The 15,637-nt window shown below is 32.4% G+C and overlaps 1 protein-coding gene across 3 annotated transcripts in view; it reads left to right on the forward strand.

Annotated features, from left to right (window-relative positions):
• LOC100167244 (semaphorin-2A) overlaps positions 1-15,637 on the forward strand; it is a 401,079-nt gene that overhangs the window by 359,803 nt on the left and 25,639 nt on the right. For 2 of the 3 annotated variants that reach the window (XM_029491091.1, XM_008181495.3), the window contains one exon: positions 12,282-12,344. In XM_029491091.1, the coding sequence (XP_029346951.1) occupies positions 12,282-12,344 (63 nt within the window). The remainder of the gene's footprint in view (positions 1-12,281; positions 12,345-15,637) is intronic. The other variant, XM_008181496.3, reaches the window with a different exon arrangement.

The following is a 15,637-nucleotide window of genomic DNA, read 5'->3' on the forward strand; positions in this document are numbered from 1 at the left end:
TACCAAAAAATCTAAAAAATACATTTACACAGTTTATTTTTATAGTCATTTTAAGTACAAATTTGGACGAAATTACATATTAAAAACCTAGGATAACTATTTTAGTTATTTTGTTGTGATTGTATAATATTATTAGTGGGTACTTGAAACTTCTAAAGTATACTATTATATATCTATGATAGTACCACGGTTTTTTGTTGATGTATATCGCGTTATAAGTACCTAATAGATATTATGATATGATTAATTTGGAATTTATTATATGTACCTATTATAGATAAATTTTTTTAAAATACTATAGACTATAATATAATATTATGTCTTATACCTAGACTGACATACTGTCTCCGCTCAGAATCGTTTTTCTTATACAATGATATTATATCATTGAATTCAAATTTAATACCATCCATTATACAGTGACCCACTTGTAACCTACTGTACAGCAGAGCGACATCCACTTACCCACCTTTTTTTTATTTATGTACACTCGATTTCTTATATATGTATAGCACCGGGGACATGAACAGCAGTAAAGAATAAAATAAGAATATAATGCGCGCACAACTTTGCATTAAAATCGCAATTATAGCGATTTCAATTTACGGCCCGAACTGCGTGTTGTTCTGCCGAGATTAAAAATAAACGATTTCCACTCGGCCGTGCCGCCATCCACCGCCGCCGCATCACTCTCATTATATAACAAAGTGATAACTCACCTCGTTTTATTGGTCCTTTTCCCGAGTAGTATAACCATTTTGGCCTCTTCCCCAAAAAAAAAAAAACAAATCTCCTTTTCGTTGATTGGTAAATACTTATATTTAATAACTATAACGGGAATCGAATTAACCGACCCCTCGCTACTATATTCTGGTTATTTTGAAATTACTAATTTGAAATCTCGGCGTTTCGTGGCTAATTCGCTTTGCGGACAAAATAAATGACGCCGACAATAATAACGGATGTATATAGGTATACCGTATTTAGTTTTTCCACATGAATTTTTGATTCTGAAGGAAACATTAATCGAACTGAAAATTATTTTCATTCCCAGATAAAATAATTCAATTATTTTCACTGGCCAATTAACAATTCATGAGCCTCGATCCGCTCTTGTCTTACCCTTTTAATCCAATAACGCGTTCCTTTGCAGAACTTGCTAGAATTATACGTTTAAGTTAGTACGCGGTTAGTGGGAGTTGGTTTAATTCAAACTCAGTCTCCAGTAACGGTTTGTAGCATGTTCTGATCTTATTTACGCGATGCGTTTTTTATTTCAACCTGACAAAAAAAATGATTTCAAAAATTTTATCACACCTAACCTAACGTAAGTACCGTGTGGTTTGTTATATATTTTAATAATCAATCGTTTTGTCTAATTATTTAAAAGTACGCGTAAAACAAGTTTGAGTAACACCGAAACAAATTTAAATAATAAATAAGCGTAAAACCTTTTAATAATGTAGAAAACAAGTGTTGGTGATTAAAACAAGTATTGTTAAAAAAAATTTTGTTGTGTAAAGATTGTGTATACAAATAATAATGATTTACGAGCTAAGAAGAATTATTATCGTAAAACTTTGTTTGAATAGGTTGTTATATAATAATTAAACCATACGATATTAAAAAATATTTATTTAATGCAACTTGGGCGTATTTATAAGTAAAGGATAATAATTCATTTAAACAAAATTAAAAAACAAAAAAAACAAAAACAGTTTTTTGCTCATAATTTTCAGCGTGCCATTTTATAATTTAGATCTATAATATATTATATTATGCACAATACAAGTATATATAAACATCATAAATGTATATTTTTTTCTGGCGAAAGACTGTATAATGTATATATAGTCCAATTGGGAAATTTAGAATCGCAGTTTTACACGGTTCATCGGGCACTCGACTTATTAACTTAAAATTATTATGAATCGTACCTCGTTAACGAATATAACTACACTCGCCCCTTCGCCGCCGCTGTGCAGTCTCCGCAATGTGAATAATAAATTCGCTTGTCTCCAAGTGTACATATATACATACACATAATATATAAATATATATATAAAGAGAGAATTGTACACAGCGAGTTTGGAAAACTTTCCGGTAATCCGATTGTTTTCGCCCCATCCCACCCACCACACGGCAACACTCTGTATCCCGTTCGACCGGGTACAATTTTCTCTCGAGTCGCCCCGCGTTAATCATTGGATCTAATTTCCACCTCTTCCTTCCCCTCACTCCACCTTCGCTCTACGCCCGGCCCTATCTCACTTTCTCTCGCTCCCCGCCCCGCGACCTCTCCTCGCCGACCGAGGTAAATTAATGTATCGGGTGTATATTATTGCCGGACGACAAGCGAATCCCGCGCGCGCTTTGGCATCGAGTGCGTTTGGCTGGGTTTCAAATTGGACACACCTGACCCGGACGGTGATGAGGGATCAGCGAGGAACGGGGAAAAAAAAGTAAAATACTCCCTTGAAAACGGTAAATCAACCCCTTCCCGCAGAAACTACGTGGCAATCGCCCGGCTACCGTTCTCTCTCACCCCCATCCCGTCATCTTTCCTTCGAGTCGGCCGTACCGAAATGTTGCCGGCCAACTATAATACTATATCCTGTTCGGCAGGTGAACGGCGATGGTGTTTTTTTCTTCCATCCCCGCAGGACTTTAAATAGTGTGTAGTAATTTTCGACGAATCGCGTACATATATACGCATCCACCAACACATTTCGCTTACGGATTAGAAGGACTTCGACACATAAACCTATAATGATTCACAACATAAATTACCTAATATATATAATGCGTAGGTAATATAATAAACAGTGTCTCACCGTGTTTGTCGACCTATACGCCAACTATGTGCGTACACTCCACAACTCGCTCCTCACCGCTTAAACTTTAGAACTAGAACGTTAATGTTTTAATACTCAATGGAAATTAATAATTCAACGTTTTAAGTGTTAATATACATATTTTACTATATAGATTGGCCAAACATATCAAAAAACACGAAATCAAACATTTTAGTTTTCTTTACCTATTTCAAAAACACCATAAATTACGTTTAAAAAATATCTTGATATCTTATATTCAAGAAATTATTTTCAAAAATATTATTATATAAAAAATGTGTTGACTGGCACAAGCACTTTTACTGGTGTGATACTTAGGATGCATCGATTTGATGTTATAGTGTCTATCTTTGTGCCTCTATAATATTATTGTAATGTACTTATGTCTTATTGTATATCTCAAAAATCTTTTATTGCGGAACTTATAATATATAACAACAATAAAAAGATACATCTATGATGGTTTGAAATAAAATATATATAAGTTGACATGAGAGAATAAACATAAAACGTAGGACCTCAATGCAGCATAATATTATGTTAATATGTTATATTATAGCTTATATTATTTGTTTTCCTGTTAAATGTACACACACCGTAGTAAATCATTTCATTATCAATACCTCGCGTTATAAGTAAAAGTTTATAATATAATACTATTCGATAAATAATTAAAACTTCCTGTTTAATGAATACAAAATTATTATACGTTTCTAATAGTTATTGTTTTCAATTATATTGTTTTTGTTCAAGTCATCGAATCACTCGAGATATTATTTTTATTATACCCTTTTTACAATCCATAATAATAATAACAATTATTTAATTAAAATTGGTTATAATTGCTATTTAACATTATTCAAATCCATTATAAAATATATATATTATATATGTATACCTAATACTATATAATATGTATTATATAACAATCCTGCAATAATGATAAATCTAAATAAATGTTTTCCCAAAAGTAGGTATGAACAATAAAATGAGACATAATATAGAGTATAAATATAGAGTATAATAATCATTGGGATTATATTTTTGAGACTTCAAGTAAAACAGTAATTCCTAACAAGACCATTTGTTCATTAAAATAAATAGCAACGTCGCAAACACATGACTCGGAGAACAAGTAAATATGTTTTAACCACCTAGACACAAACTCGAAAAGTTGTTCAACAGTTGTATTAAGACATATTCTCTTTAGTTTCCCTAATTATGCATTACAAATTTTCATTTTGTTTGCAAAACACAAGTTTTCACGGGTTGTTCGACGATGTGTACTAAACAATCGTTACATGGCCAAAAGTTTTCGCTAAAATTAATATTTATTAATAAGAAACGAAAAGAAAATGAATGTTATCGTAAGAAATATTCTGAAACAAACGTTATGGGTTACACGGTTACTACTACCCACAAATATTTTTGTCGAAAAAAAGATGAAAAACTATAGTAAGTTTGGTCAAATTTATCGGACGCATATATCAGAAATATTATGAAATCTCTTCAGCAAAAATAACCTTCAAAGAACTTAAAAATTATAAAGGTAAAGATGACTTATTTTTTTTTAAACTTGGACAGGTCTTATAACAATGACTCATCTAATAAAAACTTTTAAAAAAAGACGACAAGGAAATGCGCTTAAAAAGTTTCAACAAAATTGCACTTTGTTATCATTTGTGCTTTTTTGTATTCTAATAAATCCATGACGTTTTAAATGACATAACCGATTGAACTTCATTTTTTTTTCTTCATAAAAAATATTTACAATGCACACCATTTAGTTTTTTTGTCTCGACTTTACAAGCTATCTGATCGCAATAAATTGTATACAAAAAAATCTCGAATCTTAATCAGACTTTATACCAAATATATTCTATCGATTGATTTCCCATAAACATACTATTGGGACATGATTAATTTGATAAATATGCATAAAAAAAGATAAATGCGTATTATGTAAGAGTATAAATTGTTTATTGTTTTTATGTAATATTTATTTATAAGACAGCAAATAATTGAGATGAAAGATAATCTTAAACATAAAACTAAATTTTATTCGTAATACTTTAACGAAGGTAATTTGTCGTAATTTGAATCTAAGATATTATAATATAGTCATTTGTATATTGAAACGATGTCATAATCGATTACCTACTAAATTAGATAGTATATTATACTTAATCGCAATCATGAATACTAACATTTAAATTCTTATTTTTTTATAAAATTAAAAATAAGTACTAACCTATATGTTTTAAATTTAAATAAAATTGATGCCGTTAAATTTGTTTGAAAAAAATAAACTGTAGTCAAGTGTTCTACAGCCCTCCAGTAGTATGTACATCTAATTATTGAAAATACGAAGGGGTCTGATAAAATATGAGACTCAAAATTAAATCGATTCCACAAGGTTTTTAATGTGAGAATTATATATTTAAAGAAGTTTATTTTTTATTACATAGGTATACATTAAACGTGTTATGGTTACCTTGTTCAATAAAAAACTAAATAAATCAAACACGACAGTTATTTTGCATATCAAATTGCTTTTCGAACACAACGTTTGAAATAATGAAATCCTAGTCCATAAGGTCCATAGTTTTTTTTTTTTTCATAATTCCGAGAAATCATTGTAAACTACCCGCAAATCTGCATTTTTTTCAACAGACAGTAAACAAATTTGATCCATTCTAAAATGTTTTCATGTCTTGAAATTACATTGCACCCTCGAAAACCGACAAGGACCGTGATCTTTTACACTCGCGAGGGATTAGGTAAACTTTGCGGTGCATAATTCAAAAACGTTGTAATGAGAACGACACCGGGGTTTTTCGTATACTCACTTGGATTCTCATTTCCAAGGTGTTTTAGCCACCGGTAGTTTTCCTTTTTTTTTACTCTAAAATTAATGTATGTAATAAAGAGTCGGGAGAATACCATAAATATAAAATGAAATAATAAATAACTACGAACGGGAAAATAGAAGGGTGCGAATGGTATAAAAATGACCTTTATAGTAGTTTAGCTTTTTTTCCAACAGAGCTGATAAATGTTGTAATTTGTACAGCGAATAATATTACTATTTAAGGTTGTTTCATTGTGCAGTTCTATAATCGAGATTTATATTTTTTGAAATCGAAAAAAATTATAAAATATTACCTTAAGTACGAGTCGTAAATAATTATTATCGTACAACTTCATGTTTTTGTTCTAATCACAATTTTCAACTCATATGAGATTTCGTAAAAATGTTGCCACTTGCTACAAATCTTGAACGTATTTATACACTTATTTCCGAATACGCACAATATTTTTCAATAAGTACTATATTTATTATGATAATATGCCAATATTTGAGATTTTAAATAGCGGGATATTTCACACACAGCAATAAGTATTGTTTTTAGATTATCTCATGACTGTAGACATCATTAAGGGAGCAAGATAATAAATCTCTACAACGTATATACTTAGAAAAAAATTGCAATATTTCCAATGTCGAATGCGATTAATGCCGTTATCGTCATGTGTTACATCGCGAGGAGTTTCGGTTTTGCACGAAGGGTGTAAAATATAATATATTACCATAATATTATCTACTAGTATCCGTGTTGGCATCGGGTTGGTACAAGTGCGTTTTGCTTTTGGATAGAGATAATTATTTGACCCCCCCCCCCCCACCCCCCACAGGTGAATATAGGCATTTCGAGCATGCACGCGGACCGGAGGCCTCGTATTTCAGCCGAAAATACACGGCCAGAGCTTTAATTAAATCTACCTTATACCCTCGACCGACGCCGCCGCCGCCACTCCTGCCGCCCCTAGTTGTGGAAAACAAATGCAATTATAATCGCTGTAGATACACTATGTACAATAATATGTTCAGCTACCCGGTGTTCGTCAGCTGTGCCGGGCTGGGAGTTCATTTTGTAGCAATTAACATCGTCATCGGTACATCGCGCGCGCTTTAAAGCAATTTCCAAACCTGCGGAGACTGGAAATTGTACTCCCACGTTTTCCAACTTAACGATTTTTTTTTGTTTTGCATATTTTTTTATTTGAATTCCTATCGTGTTCTTTTTTTCTTTTTTTGAGGGTTTTTTAATGGAAGTCAAACGCATTCCACGCTGTAATAATTACTGAAATACCGCCGCCGCCGACATTTTTGGCCTCGCCCGTCCTGCGTGAATTGAGAAAAAATCGTTTAAGCGTGGAAGGCGGAGATGGATAACGAAGACGAAGAGAGAATGATGTTGGAGGCAGTGGTGGCGTTGGTAGTGGTGGCAGATACACGTGTCGGAGTTCTCGAAGGTTCCGAAAAATAATTGGTCGATTGATTTTCAAATTCAATGTTTGTTTGGTAATTTCATTATGCGAATAAACACTTCCCATGTTTGTTGGTTGCTGATTCAATAGCTATGAGAAAATAGAAATAATTTCTATTATCCCCTTTTGTGCAAAAATAACACAGACATATAACATATACTAAACAATGTCGAGGGTTTTCCATTTTACTCGCATTTAAATTTTTGAATTTATATTTACAAAATATATAATATATATGTACATTGTACACCATTCACATACTGTTTAGTATTTGTAAATGTATACGTGAACTATACTGTTTTATTCATTGTGGCAAAACATTTATCTAAATATCATAATAATATATAATAACCTTCCTAGCAATAGAGCATATTATTTTATTATTATCATTTAGTTATCAAGCTATACGCATATTAATATTTAGTCGAATTTAATTGAATTACTTTTATAATTCTAGTTAATATTTTTGAAATTCTCAATACATTTTTAAAAAATATTTGGGAAAAACTAAAAAAAAAATACGCAATTTTATTAAAATGTTAAAATTATTAGTAAAATAATTGATTGGTAACCGTGGATCAACCAAAGTCTTCCCTTTTTCCTTCGTATAAAATTATATTTTATCATTAAATTAATTTTAATGAATCTATTGCAGAGCCGACGATAAAGTACACTAGACTTCTACTGTACTGCAGAGCGATTACTCACTTCCCCCCATTTTAACACTGAAGGTATAACGGTTTATTCGTCTCCCGTTTAAATATTATGACAAAACTTGTTAAAAATTACTAATGTAGTTTCAATAATAGTGTTATAGTATAGAGTTAACGTGGTGCACAAGTGTACGGGGACCAAAGTGTTAACCGTCAAAACTTTTGTGTTACGGTCTTGAATTTTAATAGGATAACACGTTACGACGACTCGACGTGAAAACTTGTAATCGTATCAAACCGCGACGTTAATGTCTTAATTTTATCAAAATCGTTATAAATTCTCATCCAACCGAAATTCCCTCGGAAACGTCACTGAAAATTGGTTATTATTAGAGCGGTTTTGTCATACCGTCAGAGCACCTCATATATATATAATATGGATACGCGTACGCTGCTGCTTCTGTGCACTTGGACTGGTAATGGTATATACAAAATAATATAATATTATTCCATTTGGGAATTGGCAGCGAAGCTGTTTTATTGCTCTATTCGTATTGTGTTTTCCAATTTCCTGACGGATGAATTGAAGAAGAATATTCAGTTGTTTCTTTCCACCGTGTCTATATGCGTCGAGTCAAATCCTGTAACGTTCGCCCCGTTCGGCGACAAAAGCGGGTTACATATTATCGTCACACCCCCGCAGACATGCATCAATGGTCTCGTGAAAAAGGGGAAAACAGCAGAAGGAATACACATTGGAAGTCAGTTTACCAACTGTGACTAATACAATACATCGTGACATGACGTGCGCCGCACAACGGTGTGAATTTTATTTAATATCATCATATACGCGTATAATATATTATTATTTCGATGTGTATTATTATCATTATTGTCATTTTCGTTTCAGTTTTTACCGGAGTTTTAAATCAAAGAAATTTATATATTTGAATAATATTATTCTTTACATAATACGCAATCCGTTCTAAAATTACACTATTAATTGGCACGTTCAATTTGGCGTCGTCTAATTATTTTCGTTTTCCAAATTAATAAGACAGAGTATCAGTAGAAAGTCGCAATTCCGATGTCGAAATATTGCAAATATAGAGACTTAAAATTAACTAATTTGTGGCAGACGTTATTTGCAAATTTTAATACGAATCACACAACATACGTTTTGACTTCAATTCCACCTGAAACTTATTAATGAAATCGGTAAAAGTCTCGATAATGTTTCCGCGAAATGTCTCTCGCATTTTCGTTCCGAATCGATTTGATCAAAATCCATAGTAATAATACTTTACAGTTCAATGCGTCGTTTATAACTTGTATTTTATTAACATTTATGATAATAACTCTGGCACGCTACAGAGAGCGTACACATAAGGCCAAATTGTTGTCATAACGTGCGCCGGCTCCGCCGTACTTACACACACGGCCAAACAATTAATTCGGTCGTAAATTGTGTGCGTACTTGACATTCCTGACACATTGCCTGCCGTCGCGTTTACGTTGGCGCGCAAAGTTTGTCGAACATTTCAGCACGATATTCCGTCGTGAATTCATTATGTACCCCGCGAAATGCAATAATTAGATTTAATAAAATTTGATTAAGGTATATAACGCTGGTGCACGTGCTTAAAGCGCGTAATTATTCAAATAATATTATAGTGGCGATAATAATCGAACCACAACAACTATACAGACGATGGTGGAAATACTGGAGATACCTATAGATTTCCGGAATTCTCTTCCCGACCGGACGTTTCTCGATTTCGATAAAAATATGAAGGGAAAAAATGGACGAACACACTCTTCTTAATGCTGTTTTGAGGGTGGATACTCGTAGATTTCATTTCAATCTCGCGAATTCATCATTGCAGATGTGTAAAAATGTAATTCCGAACAATTCGACGTGCCCGGTATTCGTAAACGCGCGCAGGTAATATAATAATAATATGTTCAACCCGAATCTATCATATGTTTTCTGACGTTTTTCACTGGGAACTAATACTACAACCCCGGATCTAAGTAAACAAAATCCTTCCTTATCACACGGTTGCCATGCCAATCGACAAACAGGTCTCTCGTGTATTTTTTTCTTTTTTTCCTATACACATACATATATATAATATACAATATACATGCATATATATATATATGTGTGTGTGTGTGTGTATGAATGTGTTATTATAGGTTATTGTTTGCCCGTCTCGTCGACATGAATTGTTTGTGTGAGTGTGTGCGAGTGCGTTAGTGTATATTATATGCACCAACAGTATTTTATACCCTTTTCAACCCAAATATTTATTTAACCAACTTGATTACCACCATAGCCACCGCCACCGCCGCCACTACCAACGAATGAATTTAATCAGATGTTTCTGACCGGAAAAACGTAGGTTGCATTATGCCACCGGGACTTTGGACGTGCCAAAAGATAATAATATGATAAACATTACTTCCAGGAGCGAAAAAAATTGTTAAAAATAAAAAAAAAAATTAAAAGCTAAAAATAGTGTAAAATAATGTACCTAAATTAAAAAATGTTAGGATTTGATATAGTATGCACTTGCTGATATTTTTTTCTGATTCAGCCAATGGTATCTTAAAAAATATTGCTGTAGGTACATCGTCTTAACGTCGTAGTGAACAAAAAAATAATAATATGTAACGGTTCGTAGAAGATGGGAGTAAATGTTACTTGCGTGCGATTTTTAATAAAAATGCATTTTTTATATCGTAGAAATGATGCATGTGATTTTGTATTCACTCGTTTACTATATATGGTGTATATAATATCAGTTCGCGGGTACAAAGATGATGCACGATTTGTATCGCGGGTTTACTCGAAAGGAATAGTATGATGAGAAAATTTACTCATGTAAAAATTCCTTCGCGAAAATATTGGTAATAATGTTTGTTAGAGTATATTATGCGTAAAAAAAAAATAATAAAAGAAATGTTCTATGTCAAATGAATAAAAAATAAGACCTTACGGTGCATATATGCAATTGAGTGAGCCTATTCAAATTTAAAATATTCAAATTTCTTTACTCTCCGGAACTATATCAATCCAATTCAAGTGTGGCGTTATGCGACTATGAAAAAAATATATATACATATAACAATAAGTAAATATGGTGTCTGGAGATGAGATTGTTGGACAAATACAACAGTGAAAACAATATTGCGTGCTGCATCTCGTCGGCGACTGGTAAATATTGCAGCAAAAGGGTTTTCAGACATAAAACGCCATCCAATTTGTCCTTCAAGCTGGGCCCCCGTCCTGGGCCAACAGTCGGGTGTTTGAGAAAACAGCTTTTAAAAATCACAGACGGAACGAAGAAAGATAAAAAGGCAAAAACGTACACAAATGTGCGGAAACCCTGCGGGAAATCAAGCACCGGATCGATCGGATCGGCCTAGGGAGGTAAAAGAGTAGGGAAATGCATGTAAGGACAGCGAGAGATTAGCGGTGAAGACGGATAAGAACAAGTGGGCATTTGGAAGCTATTAATGCGACCCTTTTTATTTTTTTGTTCACGTTTCTTCTTTCTCTCCAGTTGTTTCCATTTGTAGCCGTTGATAGGAAAAAAAAATCCGAACGAAATGGTAGCTAAATTGAAAAAGAGATTTACCTATGGATTATCGAAAGTGTTGAAGCAGATCCATCTTCGATGTGAAAACCACGTTTATTTTAAAGTCTATTCACTGCCTAGCATATACTTTTGGCGCCTTAAAAGATTAAGAATAAAATACAGAAGTCTTTCCGGGTTATACACCAATCCTGAAACGTCGGTATATACCTACCTACTATATTATATGTGGAAAATTATATTACTTTACTAATCATGCGTAATATTACGCGTAGAGATATAATAATTAGAGGTAAGAATAATTCATTATCGCACCGTGGCCAAATGATTAGAACATTATACTTAAGTTGAAAACAAGCTCTTAAAATTAATTTCGTCTATTTCTCGAGTTTAAATGATAAAAACCATAGATTATACATAAATGAAAAGATGGAAAAAGGTATGATCTTTGAATCACCAGTGCAGTATATTATATTTTGTTTAAAAATACGACAAATGCGAGATAGGTACCTAACAAATGAATACTGTGAATTGTTCATAAATAAACGTAGTTTAAATTCAGTAGTAATTTTAAGTGCTTAAAACAATTTTGGAGTAGAACTTTATTGTTTAAGCTATCAGTTTAATAACAAACGTGAAACGACGACATACATTTTACAACTCTATATATCACGAATAAATAAAAAACAAAACGAATTGCACCTAATATCTACGTGTTTTATTGCGTACAGTTGGTTACCTACACACACGATACATAATAAAATAAAACACTATTTTTCTTTTATTGCCTTTGACATAGATTACACTTTATTAAAGGGATAATTTTTGTTTTGTTTCAGCAGGATTCCATAAATCTGGAACCGTCAAACATTATGAGCTGCACGTCTAAAGGAAAATCTGAGGTAATGTAACAAAAGTGAACTGTTCTTTTATTTTATTATTATGGTTTTTTTATTTTTATTTTTTGTTATCGTTTAAAAATAATAATAAAATACTGGGTGTTCTGAAAGAGATCTGAACCGTTTTTTACGTAAAACAGGTATACGCGCGCGTTAGGTGGAGACTTTAAGCTTTGTTCTTTTTTACGTCGAGGATGACAGGAGGGAGCAATATGTTTACAATAACAATGGGGAACGAAAGAAAAGACGGAATTATTTCTCTTGCATGTGTGTGTCGCACTGGTGTGTGAGTGTATAATGTATATATATATATATGAGTATAATATCCATGCCCAGAGACAAAGAGTAATAAATATCCCTGTATAGGTTGGACAAAAGAAGTTTTCTGAATGCGAAAATCCGGATTAAAAAAAAAACAACAACAAACTGATGTTATAGCGGCGGTATACAGAGTAAAATCAACAGTGCTAGAAATAATATAGGTGCATGCGTGTACGTGTATACGTAAATTAAAATCGACTAAACCTCGGTCGGGGTGTAACGCACCAGACGCGTGTATGACTTTGGTTTGGTGCCGTTTTCGCATCGAATTTAATTTGTAAAATAGCTCTTAATGCGTAATCCATTACCGTTAAGCTCGGACGGAAGTCAATAATCCAATTCCGAACCCGGGTTCTTGCGGTTTATTAAATTCTTAACTCTCGGGCCGCCAAACGACCCCGATTGCGGTACCCTCCCGCTACTACTTCGACTTGCCCGGGCGGTGATTGAATTAAATCTACTAGAGAAGATATACCCAACATTGGCACTGGCCGTCAAAAGCAATTAGCATTTTAATTTGGACCCCGAACAATACCCAGACGCCCTCCGGAGGTTAAATAGAATCACGATAGAGGGACGGCAATACTGTTGACAGGAGAAGTGTACGAGGTGGCTGCCACCGTAGACCGACGGTAGAGAAGAAGTGGAGTAGGCACACAATAATAATATACCGTTCAGTCCATTTGACGAAACTCTTTTATTTAAATAAACAAAAAATAGTTTATAATATTATATACATACAAGAGTTCCATGTTTATACAGTGCACATATATATATACATATAAATATTCAAAATAAAGTCACCGCCGAATACCACACCCGTCAAAAACAGAACAATGTTGTTATCCATATCGCTATTATGCAAAATAATAATTATAAACACATCTCGGTCCGCGCTCCACGGACATCGATGACAGAGAGTATATACAACCCTTGATTCAGCCAACTATCAAAAACAATAATGGGGTTTTCGATGTAATAATGGTTTGATAACTCGGTCGAGGATGAGGAGCGCTCGTGTCTTGTTAGTCGAACGTAATCCCGCAATGACGGCGGCGAACGATCTTTCGATGTGCGTAAAAGTTAATCCAGATGGCCGCCGACAAACCCGTAGAATATATATTATATATAAACGCATTCGATTTTCAAGCAAAATAGCATCTGGTAAATGTAAATCAATAACAATATAGGAAGAATGGTTCATATATATTATAGTATAATGTAAACCCTATTCGTGATTAATTTATTATGACATTTATCTTCGGGTTTTCTTTGCTGATTTGTTACGCACTCACGTCCATAAATTTGATCGTGTACTCTTGGTTTTACTCACCCTAATATTATATAGCATCCACATTTGCCGGTAATAATAATAATAATGTATATAATATTTAGTATTTTTTCCTATTATTTATTGAAGAATATTTACAATCTCTTCTTCGGGGCGCAATCGGCAAATAAAATAAATCGGGATTTAATGTATACAAAAAATAGCAATGATATATTATTATACAGGGAGGTAGACCATCCAGTGATAGAACTCAACCTTTTTCTCTCTCTTATTTTTAAACAAAAATACATAAATAATTACATGTATAGAATATAATATATACAGAGTTATTCACCAAGCATGATTACTCCCCACCTTTTTTTAATAATACAGTTATTCAAAATCTGATTTTTGAAATTTTTAAAAATACTTAAAGATTATCTTTTCAAAGTATTGAGATTTTTTGTACTAATTTTGGAGTATCCTGTGGAGATACAAACTTCTGTTTTGCAAATGAGAATCCACTTTTCAACCGTAATTTATTCAGTGGATAATTTTTCTGAAAATTTTAACGTAGGTATCATAACCAAAATTCGTACGAGTGGTTTTTGAGTTATTTAACTTTGTGTTCTAAGGATATAATGTCAATAGTAATGGTTTTTTAGGTATGGGGGCTATGGTGATATGAAAATTATAGTCATCAATATAAGTCCATCAACATTAATAATTTTTAAAAATGGCGGAAGTATGTTAAATACTACATCCGATATTACATATATTTTATATTTTTATAAAACCATTTTAAAGGACTTAATATCTTTAGTACAAACAATTTAATAACTAAGAAACTACTCATTCGAATTTTAATAATATACAGTAAAAAAACCCCTTTCTTGATTTGAAAAATAAAAGTTTGTACCGCCACAGGACACATGTAGTATGTACAAAAAAATTGAAGAATTTGAATAAAGGTAGTTGAGCATATTTAAAAATTCCCAATATCTGAATTTGAATAAATTAATTATTAAAGGAATAAATGGAGGTGAGCATGTTCGTGGTGTATCACTCTGCATAATATTATTTGTATTTTAGCTTAGCTTCCTTTTTAGTCTGCAGGTAAAAATGTACTGCAGGTTGAGTATTTGATAACATTTGTGATATTAACGAATTTTTACTATTTTGATTTTATGTAAAAAAATTTCAATGTTTATTGTCTAACAGTCTCAATTTCAAATAGTTTTGGATTATAGAGAGTCTATGCATTTTCCGAAGATATCATTCCAAAATTCTTTAATACAAATTTTGGATGGCTGTACAAAATTCCAAATTTGAATCATATATTATACCCCATATAAGACAGATAAACGCCTTAAAAGGGATAGCAAAAATAACTAGTATTAACTATTTTATTTAAATAATTTATAGTAGTTAGTTTCGGTCATGGATATTGTTGTATGTTTAGAATATATTAAGGTATTTGTTTTCTTAAACAATAATATATTAATGATACATACAAATTAAAAATTAAAAATACGTGTTTTATACCGGCCTACTATATTATTATAACATATTTTTGTCTTGAATATTACACACATTTTTAAAAGGGTACGATGTTAATTGAGAATAGTAATGCTATACAAAAACCAGCAGTGTATAAAGTTGTTCAACAAGTTTGTTTAAAACTTTAAACGACTTTCGGTCATCG

This window comes from Acyrthosiphon pisum, chromosome A3, assembly GCF_005508785.2.
Source record: "Acyrthosiphon pisum isolate AL4f chromosome A3, pea_aphid_22Mar2018_4r6ur, whole genome shotgun sequence".
Lineage (NCBI taxonomy): Eukaryota > Metazoa > Arthropoda > Insecta > Hemiptera > Aphididae > Acyrthosiphon > Acyrthosiphon pisum.